This window comes from Nerophis ophidion, linkage group LG11, assembly GCF_033978795.1.
Source record: "Nerophis ophidion isolate RoL-2023_Sa linkage group LG11, RoL_Noph_v1.0, whole genome shotgun sequence".
Taxonomy (NCBI): Eukaryota; Metazoa; Chordata; class Actinopteri; order Syngnathiformes; family Syngnathidae; genus Nerophis; species Nerophis ophidion.
Genome location: NC_084621.1, coordinates 67,541,694 through 67,557,273, shown reverse-complemented (window position 1 = coordinate 67,557,273; position 15,580 = coordinate 67,541,694). Strand labels below are relative to the sequence as shown.

The window sequence follows — 15,580 nt, the reverse complement described above, 5'->3', positions numbered from 1 at the left end:
TTGACCGGTAAATTGAGAGCTTTGCCTTCCGGCTCAGCTCCTTCTTCACCACAACAGATCGGTACAACATCCGCATTACTGAAGACGCCGCACCGATCCGCCTGTCGATCTCACGATCCACTCTTCCCCCACTCGTGAACAAGACTCCTAGGTACTTGAACTCCTCCACTTGGGGCAGGGTCTCCTCCCCAACCCGGAGATGGCACTCCACCCTTTTCCGGGAGAGAACCATGGACTCGGATTTGGAGGTGCTGATTCTCATTCCGGTCGCTTCACACTCGGCTGCGAACCGATCCAGCGAGAGCTGAAGATCCCGGCCAGATGAAGCCATCAGGACCACATCGTCTGCAAAAAGCAGACGATGTGGTCTTTGTAGTGCTTAATCTGATATCAGCATGTACATGTAAAAACAAAAATGGGAATAGTTTAACTGGAATTGGGGCCAAAGTGTATATGAAGTGAACAGTTGGGATTTATCACTTAATAAACGCAAAGGCTAACATGATGAATTGTACAACGGCTCAAACGTTTACATAAACTGGAAAGCGCCAGACAACACTCCAGTAAAATGTATATCTGGGAGGTTTGTTTAATGCAGATGGGCCACAAAATGTATTAATGAATCCATTACGATGTCCATTTTTCACATTCTGCACGGATTGCAAGTAGAAAAAACTCTATTAACACAGTAAGACAGTTTTGTCGTCAAAATAACAGAATTTATGGTATCTGCACAAAAAAATGAGACGTATCTTTTTCTAGTAGTGCTTATCAGTGCTTGTGTAATAATGGACATGGGCTTGCCAATGTTTTCATGACGAGTTATGACCGACCAATAATGGTGGTTAGTGCAAGCAGGCAGGACCTAAAAAAAAAAAAAAAACAGAAGTGCAATAGTAAATGAGATTTTCAATGTTTTGTCCCAAAGTGCTGTTGGTGTAGCAGAAATTTCACCAGAGTGTTTGATGCATATCATTTGAGTATGACACCTGCTGTAGCATCCGTGCTTTGGCCCAGGCTTAACTCAAGTAGGGTCCTCTCATTTGGTGCTGAAAAACTGGGGGTATCCTTTTTGATCAAATAACTACAATAATTCATACAAGATATTACGACTTGTATTCTTATCTGAACACGTAATCATGTTGATTTAAAACCCTGTGATGTCTTTGTTCAACTTCATATCTCTTAATTCTCCAGGGTCTTTTGGACAACCATCTCATTAAAAAAACCAGCGCGCATGAGAGCAAAGTCTTCTATTTGAAAATGAAAGGGGACTACTACCGCTACCTGGCTGAAGTGGCAACAGGAACAGAGAAGGAAGGTATGTATGTAATGGAGTTTAGGACTGTAAAAATATGAAAATTTCATATCATGGTTATTGTGACTAAAATGATCATGGTTTATTGTGGTATTGTTGACTGTGCTCAAAAAGTACTTAAACATACACAGAAATCTTTTCACCATTTTTTTTTTAATAACTAAAATAAATACACATTTAGAACCCCACTTTGTTGCATGTTTTGTGTTTCTATGCTTCAATAATAACGTTTTAGTCTGAGTATTTTATCTGTTAATGGATCATCATTACATCCCATCCATAAATTAGTTATTAATTTTGTGTCCTAATTTCCATTTATCAGCGTGTTCAAGAGTGTGTCGTATTGTATTTTTAAGATTCATTTGTGACTTTAAGACTGTAGTTCTCAAACTGGCTGTGGAAAAATATTTAAGGGGGGGCATCTAATATTTTAGCGGGGGGTGCTGCCAAAAATGGATTCCCGCTGCGGTAGGGATGTATTATTTAAATCAATATATTTTTGGTTGCCAAAAAGTGATGCAAAGTAATATTTGGATACATCTCATCTGTGCATACATTTAGTTATAATTTGTGCACTACAGGAGATGAGCAAGTCTCAAAGGTGGAGTTGGCAAACTGTACCTGGAGATTTGATTTTTGCTAACCAAATATGAAATTACGACTGGTTGAACAAACTAAAGACTAGTTTATTTATAGAGCACAATTCGTACACAAAGCTATTAAAATGAAAATTTTGAAAATACAATCAAAACATAAAAAAAATTATAATTACAATTAAAACCAACTTGAGGGTTCTAGATTTGATCCCTGCTTCCACCATCCTAGTCTCTGCTGTTGTGTCCTTGGGCAAGACACTTTACCCACCTGCTCCCAGTGACACCCACACTGCTTTAAATGTACATAGGTTAAATATGTAGATTAAGGGTTTCATTATGTAAATGACTTTGAGTCTCTAAAGAAAACCGCTAGATAAATATAGTTCATTTCACTTAACCATGTTTGGTCCTGACTCTAGGCACCAGCAGAAGCTCCAGGTGGTTCTTATGTCTCTAACCTGTCAGAGATGTACAAACCCCGTTTCCATAAGAGTTGGGAAATTGTGTTGGATGTAAATATAAACAGAATACAATGATTTGCAAATCCCTTTCAACCCATATTCAATTGAATGCACTACAAAGACAAGATATTTGATTTTCAAACTCATAAACTTTTCTTTTTTTTTGCAAATAATAATTAACTTGGAATTTCATGGCTGCAACACGTGCCAAAGTAGTTGGGAAAGGGCATGTTCACCACTGTGTTACATCACCTTTTCTTTTAACAACACTCAATAAACCTTTGGGAACTTTGGAGAGACATTTTTGAAGCTTTTCAGGTGGAATTATTTCCCATTCTTGTTATATGTACAGCTTAAGTTGTTTAACAGTCCGGGGTCTCCGTTGTGGTATTTTAGGCTTCATAATGCGCCACACATTCTCAATTGGAGACAGGTCTGGACTACAGGCAAGCCAGTCTACTACCCACACTCTTTTACTATGAAGCCACGTTGTTGTAACACGTGACTTGGCATTGTCTTGCTGAAATAAGCAAGGGCGTCCATGATAACGTTACTTGGATGGCAACATATGTTGCTCCAAAAGCTGTATGTACCTTTCGGCATTTATGGTGCCTTCACAGATGTGTAAGTTACCCATGCCTTGGCCGCTAGTACACCCCATACCATCACAGATGCTGGCTTTTCAACTTTGCACCTTGAACAGTCCTGATGGTTCTTCTCCTCTTTGGTCCGGAGGACACGACATTCACCGTTTCCAAAAAACAATTTGAAATGTGGACTCGTCAGACCACAACACTTTTCCACTTTGCATCAGTCCATCATAGCTGAGCTCAGGACCAGCAAAGCCGGCAGCGTTTCTGGGTATCGTTGATAAATGGCTTTGGCTTTGCATAGTAGTTTTAACTTGCACTTACAGATGTAGCGACAAACTATAGTTACTGACAATGGTTTTCTGAAGTGTTCCTGAGCCCATGCGGTGATATCCTTTACACACTGTCGCTTTTTGATGCAGTACCGCCTGAGGGAACGGAGGTCCGTTATATCATCGCTTACGTGCAGTGATTTCTCCAGATTCTCTGAACCTTTTGATGGTATTATAGACCATAGATGGGGAAATTCCTAAATTCCTTGCACTAGCCCGTAGAGAAATGTTGTTCTTAAACTGTTTGACAATTTGCTCACGCATTTGTTCACAAAGTCGTGACCGTTTCCCAATCGTTGTTTGTGAATTACTTAGCATTTCATGGAAGCTGTTTTTATACCCAATCATGGCACCCACCTGTTCCCAATTAGCCTGCACACCTGTGGGATGTTCCAAATAAGTGTTTGATGAGAATTCCTCAACTTTATCAGTATTTATTGCCACCTTTCACAACTTCTTTATCACGTGTTGCTGGCATCAAATTCTAAAGTGAATGATTATTGGAAGAAAAAAAAAGTGTTTTATCAGTTTGAACATCAAATATGTTGTCTTTGTAGCATATTCAACTGAATATGGGTTGAAAATGATTTGCAAATCATTGTATTCTGTTTATATTTACATCTAACACAATTTCCCAACTTATATGGAAACGGGGTTTGTACTTTGGCACAAGAACATGAAAATACTTGTACACAAGGAGAGCTTTGTACATCTAACATCAAATTTATAAATTAGTAGTGAGTCTTGTGTCCGGATTTCCATTCGTCAATGTGTTCAGGAGTGTGGCAATCACGTCATATTTTGCTTGTAAACATTTGCAATGGATCATTTACAAATTAAATTTTTAGCTGTAAACTATAATGTACCTAATCCTAGACCCCAACCTTTACTGAATAACAGCTGTGATATGGTCCCAATTCCTTTGGTCAAATGTGTTCTGATAAACTGAATGCAATGAGCTACAATGTTTTGATTTAACAAAATGTTTTGTCATCCATTTTTAGAAATCATCAGCAACTCTGAAACTGCCTACCAAAGCGCCTTTGAAGTCTGCAAAGAGAGTTTGCCGAGCACCCACCCAATCCGCCTTGGACTTGCTCTTAATTTCTCGGTTTTTTACTATGAAATCCGCAACTCACCAACAGAGGCCTGCAATCTAGCTAAAACTGTAAGTACTGCTGAAAAATAGATATTATTGCTGCTTAGTATTGTATACTATTTTTTTTATTTAATTCAGACAGTCTTCATTGTTTTAACATGAATACATGGACTTCTCTCTTGGCCTACTGCTAAAAATGTACCTAATTGAACTTAAGGTACCAGTAAAATGGGGGAAAAACAATTTGCCTTAATATTGAAACTATTATCATGTATACGATTTATAACACCAAAGACTTACAAAGTTTGCGAGTAAATAGATATGAGCCATTTTGAGAGATAATGAGCTAGCCGGTCACAAAGAGGTGGGAACCGCAGATCCCTTCCCTATCAACAACAGTGCTAATCATGCAGACTTTGTGAGAGCCAACATTGATTACTATAGGAACAATTGTGATCCATATCCTTATATTTTTTGCCTTAATATAAAGAGGTAAGTAACAACTTTTTAGCTCCGCGAAACAGATTCAGGGTTAGCAAAACGCTATTGCATTATGCAGCAATATTGCTAAGTGCTAAACAACAAATACAGACTACAAATATAATAAAACAATAGCTTATTGTACATTTTCTGCTCTCACTTCTATGACGTCTGATTGGATATTCATATCTTCCCATTTACAAACCCTGTTTCCATATGAGTTGGGAAATTATGTTAGATGTAAATATAAACGGAATACAATGATTTGCAAATCCTTGTTAACCCACATTCAATTGAATGCACTACAAAGACAACATATTTGATATTCAAACTCATAAACTTAGTTTTTTTTTTGCAAATAATAATTAACTTTGAATTTCATGGCTGCAACACGTGCCAAAGTAGTTGGGAAAGGGCATGTTCACCACTGTGAAACATCACCTTTTCTTTTAACAACACTCAAACGTTTGGGAACTGAAGAAACTAATTGTTGAAGCTTTGAAAGTGGAATTCTTTCCCATTCTTGTTTTGTGTAGAGCTTCAGTCGTTCAACAGTCCGGGGTCTCCACTGTCGTATTTTACGCTTCATAATAAGCCACACATTTTCAATGGGAGACAGGTCTGGACTGCAGGCGGGCCATCTAATATTTTTGAACACTGAATACAACTAAATGCATGCATTTTTAAGTAAGACCAAACATTTTCAAAGTATTATAAGTATCTCCTTTTTAATAACGTTGTTTTTCTGAAATTAACCAATAATGAATAAAATACTTTTTACCATTAATGCGACTTCTTGAACAAGTGGGGTAGAAAAACGGATGGATGGATTAAAACGTATGAGAATGTTTTATATTTTGAACGTTATTTTTCACACTTTTACCAGCGGAATTATTCATCACTTATCGCTGTGTTTTTCAACCGCTGTGCCGTGGTACACTAGTGTGCCATAAGATTATGTAATTTCACCTAATTGGGTTAAAAATATGTTTTTCAAACCAGTAATTATAATCTGCAAATGTGTCTTTGTTGAGTATCTGTGCTGTGTGGAGCTCGGCAGGGAAACCGTGTAATACTCTTACATATCAGTAGGTGGCAGCAGGTAGCCAATTTCTTTGTAGATGTCAAGAACATGGTATGTTGTGATCCCAATATGCGGGAGGCAGCGTCTTGGTAAAAAGGTATCCAACACTTAAACCAAAAATAAACAAAAGGCGAGTGACGCTAAGAAAAGGCATTGAAGCAAAACGAAACTAAAACTGAACTGGCTGCAAAGTGAACAAAAACAAAATGCTGGACGACAGCAAAGACTAGCAGACGGCGTCCACAAAGTAAATGCGTACATGACATGACAATCAACAATGTCCCCACAAAGAAGCAGTGCGTCTACACAACTTAGTCTTGATTGCGAAAACAAGGCAGGTGCGGGCAATAGCATTCAAGGAATACATGAAACTGCCAGAGGAAAATACCAACAAAAGAGGAAAAGCCACCAAAATAAAAGCGCAAGACACAGGAAAACACCAAAAAACTCTAAATAAGTTACGGCACGATCTGATAGGTTGTGACAGTACACCGACATTGAGACAAGAGCTATATTGGTTGGTTATGGTTTAAATTCATATCAAATTGCGAGAATGATTTTTTATTGTCAGTATTGGCTACTGAGTTTCATTTTTTTATGTTTTCTGCTGGTGGGGTGCCTCAGAATTTTTTCAATGAAAAAAATGTGCCTGGGCTCCGAATAGGTTGAAAAACACTGACTTATCGTGTTAAGCAATGTCAGTTAAGATTTATCTGAGAGCCAGATGCAATCATTAAAAGAGCCACATCTGGCTCTAGAGCCTTAGGTTCCCTACCCCTGCCTTAGACCCATCTCTAATCTTCCATACATTTCCAAAATATTAGAGAAGGTTGTCTACAGTCAGTTGTTGCCCTTCTTAGAGGATAATGGTATCACTGAGCTGTTCCAGTCCGGTTTTAAAGCCCTCCACAGCACAGAGTCAGCTCTTCTTTAAAGTTTTTAACGATAGCCTCCTGTCAACTGATTCTGGTAAATATGTCGTCCTGGTGCTTTTAGATCTGTCTGCTGCATTCGACACCGTCGACCACGCCACCTTAATCACTCGTCTTGAGAACTGTGTGTATTAAGGGCGCCGCCCTCAACTGGTTGTACTTAGCCGACAGGAGTTTTTGTGTAAAAACAGACAGTTTTATGTCTTCCACAGCTCCTTTGCCACACGGGGTCCCCCAGGGCTCAATCCTTGCCCCTATCTTATTTGCGCTTTACCTTCTCCCCCTTGGTTCTATTTTTAGGAAGTATGGTATTGCATTTCATTTTTATGCCCATGATTGCCAGATCTATTTTCCCATGGCACAAAATAACACGGTTCAACGTCTCATTGACTGCCTGCACGACATCAAAGCCTGAAGACAAAACAGAAGGTATGTTGTTTGGTCCAAGTCGCTCTCCCTCCCCCAATGTTGACCTCGGCACTCGGACCCCGTATCTCAGCGACTGTGTCACAAACCTGGGGGTAAAGTTCGACTCAGATTTTAAATTCGAAAAACAAATCAGCGGCGTCGTTCAAAAACGCTTTTATCAATTACGCCAAATAGCGAAAGTGAAACCGCTTCAATCAGGACATGATCTTGAGAAATTAATCCACGCCTTTATCTGGAATCATTTAGACTACTGCCATGCCCTGCAGAACTCTGCTACTCGTCTGCTAACACAGACCCGCAGACGTGAGCACATCACCCCTATATTAGCGTCCCTTCACTGGCTCCCTGTGCGTTACCGAATCAATTTAATCTCCTATTTGTTTTTAAATGTCTAAACAACCTCGCGCCAACATATCTCTCCGACCTCCTTCAGCCTTACTTCCCACCCGATCCCTAAGATCAGCCGATCAGCTGCTACTGACGGTCCCTGAGACAAGGCTGAAGCTTAGAGGTGACAGAGCTTTCGCCGCTGCTGCTCCCAAGCTCTGGAACGACCTACCTCTGAGTGTTAGACAAGCCTCCTCTCTTCCTGTTTTTAAATCTCTCTTAAAAACATACTTTTATTCCTTGGCTTTTAACACTGAGTGATATCCATCCTGCAATGGCGCCCCATTATACACCTGCTGTGAACCTGTTTTTATGTTTTATTTTATTTTTTTTTTTTTATCATGTTCTGTTTGTGTTGTGTTGTTTGCTCGGTTCTCGTATTATCTTTTAACCTGCCCATTGTACAGCACTTTGGCTACCCCTGTGGTAAATTTTAAATGTGCTTTATGAATAAAGTTGATTTGATTTGATTTAGAATACATAAAATAGAAACATATTGATGTCTTACAGGGATTGTAAGACATGAATTGTGTTTATTTCCAGTATGACTGGTCTGTTGATATGGTCAGAGTGCAGTAGAGTTCCCATTGTGGTGTCATCAGACTTTGAATTTACGGAAGACATTCGGAGCGGAATATTCAAAATGTGGCATTTTGTGATGTTTGGGCGGTACTTTCCCATCCTTTGTGGGTTGTAAAAAAAATTGTGTATGGTTGATGGCTTCGAAGCGATTCTGGACCACAGTCCGCCGCCTCAGGAAGGGGAAGCAGTGCACTATCAACACCGTGTATGGTGCGGATGGTGTTCTGCTGACCCCAACTGCGGATGTTGTGGATAGGTGGAAGGAATACTTCGAAGACCTCCTCAATCCCACCAACACCTCTTCCTATGAGGAAGCAGTGCCTGGGGAATCTGTGGTGGACTCTCCTATTTCTGGGACTGAGGTCGCTGAGGTAGTTAAAAAGCTCCTCTGTGGCAAGGCCCCGGGGGTGGACGAGATCCGCCCGGAGTTCCTTAAGGCTCTGGATGCTGTGGGGCTGTCTTGGTTGACAAGACTCTGCAGCATCGCGTGGACATCAGGGGCGGTACCTCTGGATTGGCAGACCGGGGTGGTGGTCCCTCTCTTTAAGAAGGGGGACCGGAGGGTGTGTTCCAACTATCGTGGGACCGCACTCCTCAGCCTTTCCGGTAAGGTTTATTCAGGTGTACTGGAGAGGAGGCTACGCCGGATAGTCGAACCTTGGATTCAGGAGGAACAGTGTGGTTTTCGTCCTGGTCGTGGAACTGTGGACCAGCTCTATACTCTCGGCAGGGTTCTTGAGGGTGCATGGGAGTTTGCCCAACCAGTCTACATGTGCTTTGTGGACTTGGAGAAGGCATTCGACCGTGTCCCTCGGGAAGTCCTGTGGGGAGTGCTCGGAGAGTATGGGGTATCGGACTGTCTTATTGTGGCGGTCCGCTCCCTGTATGATCAGTGTCAGAGCTTGGTCCGCATTGCCGGCAGTAAGTCGAACACATTTCCAGTGAGGGTTGGACTCCGCCAAGGCTGTCCTTTGTCACCGATTCTGTTCATAACTTTTATGGACAGAATTTCTAGGCGTAGTCAAGGCGTTGAGGGGTTCCGGTTTGGTGGCCACGGGATTAGGTCTCTGCTTTTTGCAGATGATGTGGTCCTGATGGCTTCATCTGTCCGGGATCTTCAGCTCTCACTGGATCAGTTTGCAGCCGAGTGTGAAGCGACCGGAATGAGAATCAGCACCTCCAAGTCCGAGTCTATGGTTCTCGCCCGGAAAAGGGTGGAGTGCCATCTCCGGGTTGGGGAGGAGACCCTGCCCCAAGTGGAGGAGTTCAAGTACCTAGGAGTCTTGTTCACGAGTGGGGGAAGAGTGGATCGTGAGATCGACAGGCGGATCGGTGCGGCGTCTTCAGTAATGCGGACGTTGTACCGATCCGTTGTGGTGAAGAAGGAGCTGAGCCGGAAGGCAAAGCTCTCAATTTACCGGTCGATCTACGTTCTCATCCTCCCCTATGGTCATGAGCTTTGGGTCATGACCGAAAGGATAAGATCACGGGTACAAGCGGCCCAAATGAGTTTCCCTCTCCCTTAGAGATAGGGTGAGAAGCTCTGCCATCCGGGAGGAACTCAAAGTAAAGCCGCTGCTCCTCCACATCGAGAGGAGCCAGATGAGGTGGTTCGGGCATCTGGTCAGGATGCCACCCGAACGCCTCCCTAGGGAGGTGTTTAGGGCACGTCCAACCGGTAGGAGGCCACGGGGAAGACCCAGGACACGTTGGGAAGACTATGTCTCCCGGCTGGCCTGGGAACGCCTCGGGATCCCCCGGGAAGAGCTAGACGAAGTGGCTGGGGAGAGGGAAGTATGGGTTTCCCTGCTTAGGCTGTTGCCCCCGCGACCCGACCTCGGATAAGCGGAAGAAGATGGATGGATGGATGGATGGTTTAATGGATACAATGAAGCACAATTAAGCATATAAAGTCAACAGGTTTTTCTATTCTACTGGTACTTTAAGGGCGTTGTATGTAAGAGAAACATGCTGACCTCAAAAGCACTCATTGGAGAGCTAGTAATGCCTTGCAGAGGAATTCAAAGTCAGATTCTTTATAATAACTATAACTGAATTTTGCAGGCTTTCGATGATGCCATTGCAGATCTTGACTCTCTGGGTGAAGATTCGTACAAAGATAGTACACTTATCATGCAGCTACTGAGAGACAACTTGACGGTAAGTTTACCATACAATACACAATACATTACACAATTATTATTTTTTTAAAACATTTGTCTTAACGTGTTAATTCAACATTGTATACATGTTGGACTAAATTTTAATATGAAATTTAAATTTTTGGATAAAACTCCTTTGTTCACTGAATTCAAAAAATAGCATTAAATAGAGTAATAGCATTAAAAAAATAACCATGTTACCAATGCCGTTACTTTCCAGTTATGAGTTTTCCAGCAAAGTACTTTTTACAGATAAACAAATGTGGCGCGATATTATCAGAGGTGGGTAGTAATGTGCTACCCTTACTCAGCTTCATATACTTAAGTGTCCATATTATGATTTTTTTTTTCTACATTTAAAACACCTTGTGGTCCAGACCAGTGGTTTTCAACCTTTTTTCAGTGATGTACCCCCTGTGAACATTTTTTTTAATTCAAGTACCCCCTAATCAGAGCAAAGCATTTTTGGTTGAAAAAAAGAGATAAAGAAGTAAAATACAGCACTATGTAATCAGTTTCTGATTTATTAAATTGTATGACCGTGCAAAATATTGCTCATTTGTAGTGGTCTTTCTTGAACTATTTGGGGGAAAAAAGGTATAAAAATAACTAAAAACTTGCTGAAAAATAAAAAAGTGATTCGATTATAAATAAAGATTTCTACACATAGAAGTAATCATCAACTTAAAGTGCCCTCTTTGGGGATTGTAATAGAGATCCATCTGGATTCTTGAACCTCATTCTAAACATTTCTTCACAAAAAAGAAATCTTTAACATCAATATTTATGTAACACGTCCACAAAAAAATCTGTCAACACTGAATATTGCATTGTTGCATTTATTTTCACAGTTTATAAACTTACATTCATATTTTGTTGAAGTATTATTCAATAAATATATTCATAAAGGATTTTTGAATTGTTGCTATTTTTAGAATATTTTTTAAAATCTTACGTACCTTCAAGTACCCCCAGGGGTACACGTACCCCCATTTGAGAACCACTGGACCAGACAACATGTAATGGTGGGTCTTTGGCCAAAATATTGCATAAATAGTTTTTTTACAGACCATCCTCGAGCCGCTTTCTGACTGTTTCTTCAGGATGCGCCATTTTGTGGGCGGTCTTATTTACCTTATTATTGGCCTCCACTTCAACTGCGTCTTCTGCCCATCAGCCAAGTTTAAGTGTTTGCGTTTAGATACAGAGTCTATTGACCGATATAATTTAGAACTATACACTATTTTGTATTAGAAATGGCAACAGCAGAGGATGCATGTACATATACAGCCCCACAACAAGAAGATGGAGGAAAAAGAAGGAACTTTTTGACCACAGCGTCGGACTAAAATGGCGGACTTGTGCAAAGTTCTTTGGTTAAACCTTCACTATACAGGACCGTCTCAGAAAATTTGAATATTGTGATAAAGTCCTTTATTTTCCGTAATGCAACTGAAAACATGACAATGCCATACATTCTGGATTCATTACACATCAACTGAAATATTGCAAGCCTTTTCTTATTTTAATATTGCTGATTATGGCATAAAGCTTAAGAAAACTCAGAAATCCTATCTTAAAAAATTTGAATGTATCCTCAGACCAAGTTTAAAAAAAAGATTTATAACAGCAAAACAAAATCAAACATTTGAAAATGTCAATTAATGCAATCAGTACTTGGTTGGGAATCCTTTTGCACAGATTACTGCATCAATGCGGCGTTGCATAGAGGCAATCGGCCTGTGGCATTGCTGAGGTGTTATGGATGCCCAGGATGCTTCAACAGCGGCCTTCAGCTCATTTGCATTATTGGGTCTGGTGTCTTTCAGCTTCTTCTTCGAAATACCCCACAAATTCTCTATGTGGTTTAGGTCAGGAGAGTGGGCAGGCCAATGGAGGACAGTAATGCCATGGTCAGTACACCAGTTACTGCTGGTTTGGGCACTATGAGCAGGTGCCAGATCATGCTGGAAAATTAAATCATCATCTCCATAGAGTTTTACAACAGATGGAAGCATGTACACAGCTGCATTGACTCTGGACTTGATGAAACACAGTGGACCAAAACCAGCAGCTGACATGGCTCCCCAAACCATTGCTGACTGAGGGAACTTCCGTTGTCTAGAGTTCAGGAGTGGCTTGACCATGGGAATACGGCTATTGAAGCTCTATCTGTTAAAAAGCTCGATAATCAATAATCCCAGCAGTATGATGATTATATGTGTCTACATTAAAACGTTCTTCTTCATACTGCATTCATATATGCTACTTTTAAACTTTCCTGCAGAGAGGGAAATCACAACTAAGTCAGTTGACCAAAAGTGTATTTATTAAAGTTATTAAGCAATGGCACAAACCTTCAAATCATTTCCAAAACATAAAATGCAAGATTTTCAGAGACATTTTAAGTGTCAAATAAAAATGAGCTGCATAATAGGAAATTAAATAGTATTCGTCCTTCACTATGTGGTAGGTTACTACGGACGTTATGAAATTCTCTTCATTCTCTAGCGAGTGACTTTTCAAATGATGTTACATATTAGCAGTAATGCTACTTTTTATAGCAACGCTTTTGCCCCATACTTGACAAATTACGGTTGTCTGTTCGACATATTCTCCCCTCTGAGCTGCAACCTTATCTTGGTAGAGGAGTTTGCGTGTCCCAATGATCCTAGGAGCTATGTTGTCCAGGGGCATAAAGCCCCCTGGTAGGGTCTCCCAAGGCAAACAGGTTCTAGGTGAGGGATCAGACAAAGAGCAGCTCGAAGACCTTTATGAAGATGAAAAACCATGGACCCAGATTTCCCTCGCCCGGACGCGGGTCACCGGGGCCCCCCTCTGGAGCCAGGCCCGGAGGTGGGGCACGATGGCGAGCGCCTGGTGGCCGGGCCTGTTCCCATGGGGCCCGGCCGGGCACAGCCCGTAGAGGCAACGTGGGTCACCCCTCCAATGGGCTCACCACCCATAGCAGGGGCCATAGAGGTCGGGTGCATTGTGAGCTGGGCGACAGCCGAAGGCAGGGCACTTGGCGGTACGATCCTCGGCTACAGAAGCTAGCTCTTGGGACGTGGAACGTCACGTCACTGGGGGGGAAAGAGCCTGAGCTAGTGCGCGAAGTCGAGAAATTCCGGCTGGATATAGTCGGACTCACTTCGACGCACAGCAAGGGCTCTGGAACCACTTCTCTCGAGAGGGATTGGACCCTCTTCCACTCTGGCGTTGCCGGCAGTGAGAGGCGACGGGCTGGGGTGGCAATTCTTGTTTCCCCCCGGCTCAAAGCCTGTACGTTTGAGTTCAACCCGGTGGACGAAAGGGTAGCCTCCCTCCGCTTTCGGGTGGGGGGACGGGTCCTGACTGTTGTTTGTGCTTACGCACCAAACAGAAGTTCAGAGTACCCACCCTTTTTGGGAACACTCGAGGGAGTACTGGAAAGTGCTCCCCCGGGTGATTCCCTTGTCCTACTGGGAGACTTCAACGCTCACGTTGGCAACGACAGTGAAACCTGGAGAGGCGTGATTGGGAAGAATGGCCGCCCGGATCTGAACCCGAGTGGTGTTTTGTTATTGGACTTTTGTGCTCGTCACAGTTTGTCGATAACAAACACCATGTTCAAACATAAGGGTGTCCATATGTGTACTTGGCACCAGGACACCCTAGGCCGCAGTTCCATGATCGACTTTGTAGTTGTGTCATCGGATTTGCGGCCTCATGTTTTGGACACTCGGGTGAAGAGAGGGGTGGAGCTTTCTACCGATCACCACCTGGTGGTGAGTTGGCTGCGATGGTGGGGGAGGATGCCGGACAGACCTGGGAGGCCCAAACGCATTGTGAGGGTCTGCTGGGAACGTCTGGCAGAGTCTCCTGTCAGACAAAGTTTCAATTCCCACCTCCGGAAGAACTTTGAACATGTCACGAGGGAGGTGCTGGACATTGAGTCCGAGTGGACCATGTTCCGCACCTCTATTGTCGAGGCGGCAGATCGGAGCTGTGGCCGCAAGGTAGTTGGTGCCTGTCGGGGCGGCAATCCTAAAACCCCTTGGTGGACATCAGCGGTGAGGGATGCCGTCAAGCTGAAGAAGGAGTCCTATCGGGTCCTTTTGGCTCATAGGACTCCGGAGGCAGTGGACAGGTACCGACAGGCCAAGCGGTGTGCAGCTTCAGCGGTCGCGGAGGCAAAAACTCGGACATGGGAAGAGTTCGGGGAAGCCATGGAAAACGACTTCCGGACGGCTTCGAAGCGATTCTGGACCACCGTCCGCCGCCTCAGGAAGGGGAAGCAGTGCACTATCAACACCGTGTATGGTGCGGATGGTGTTCTGCTGACCTCGACTGCGGATGTTGTGGATAGGTGGAAGGAATACTTCGAAGACCTCCTCAATCCCACCAACACGTCTTCCTATGAGGAAGCAGTGCCTGGGGAATCTGTGGTGGACTCTCCTATTTCTGGGGCTGAGGTCGCTGAGGTAGTTAAAAAGCTCCTCGGTGGCAAGGCCCCAGGGGTGGACGAGATCCGCACGGAGTTCCTTAAGGCTCTGGATGCTGTGGGGCTGTCTTGGTTGACAAGACTTTGCAGCATCGCGTGGACATCGGGGGCGGTACCTCTGGATTGGCAGACCGGGGTGGTGGTTCCTCTCTTTAAGAAGGGGGACCGGAGGGTGTGTTCCAACTATCGTGGGATCACACTCCTCAGCCTTCCCGGTAAGGTTTATTCAGGTGTACTGGAGAGGAGGCTACGTCGGATAGTCGAACCTCGGATTCAGGAGGAACAGTGTGGTTTTCGTCCTGGTCGTGGAACTGTGGACCAGCTCTATACTCTCGGCAGAGTTCTTGAGGGTGCATGGGAGTTTGCCCAACCAGTCTACATGTGCTTTGTGGACTTGGAGAAGGCATTCGACCGTGTCCCTCGGGAAGTCCTGTGGGGAGTGCTCAGAGAGTATGGGGTATCGGACTGTCTTATTGTGGCGGTCCGTTCCCTGTACGATCAGTGCCAGAGCTTGGTTCGCATTGCCGGCAGTAAGTCGAACACATTTCCAGTGAGGGTTGGACTCCGCCAAGGCTGTCCTTTGTCACCGATTCTGTTCATAACTTTTATGGACAGAATTTCTAGGCGCAGTCAAGGCGTTGAGGG

At 43.2% G+C, this 15,580-nt stretch overlaps 1 protein-coding gene across 2 annotated transcripts in view; it reads left to right on the top strand.

The window, feature by feature from the left end:
* Positions 1-15,580, top strand: part of LOC133562383 (14-3-3 protein zeta-like) — a 72,262-nt gene that overhangs the window by 51,510 nt on the left and 5,172 nt on the right. For both annotated transcript variants that reach the window (XM_061916554.1, XM_061916555.1), the window contains exons 3-5: positions 1,198-1,321; positions 4,302-4,465; positions 10,355-10,450. In XM_061916554.1, coding sequence (XP_061772538.1) covers positions 1,198-1,321; positions 4,302-4,465; positions 10,355-10,450 — 384 coding nt within the window. The remainder of the gene's footprint in view (positions 1-1,197; positions 1,322-4,301; positions 4,466-10,354; positions 10,451-15,580) is intronic.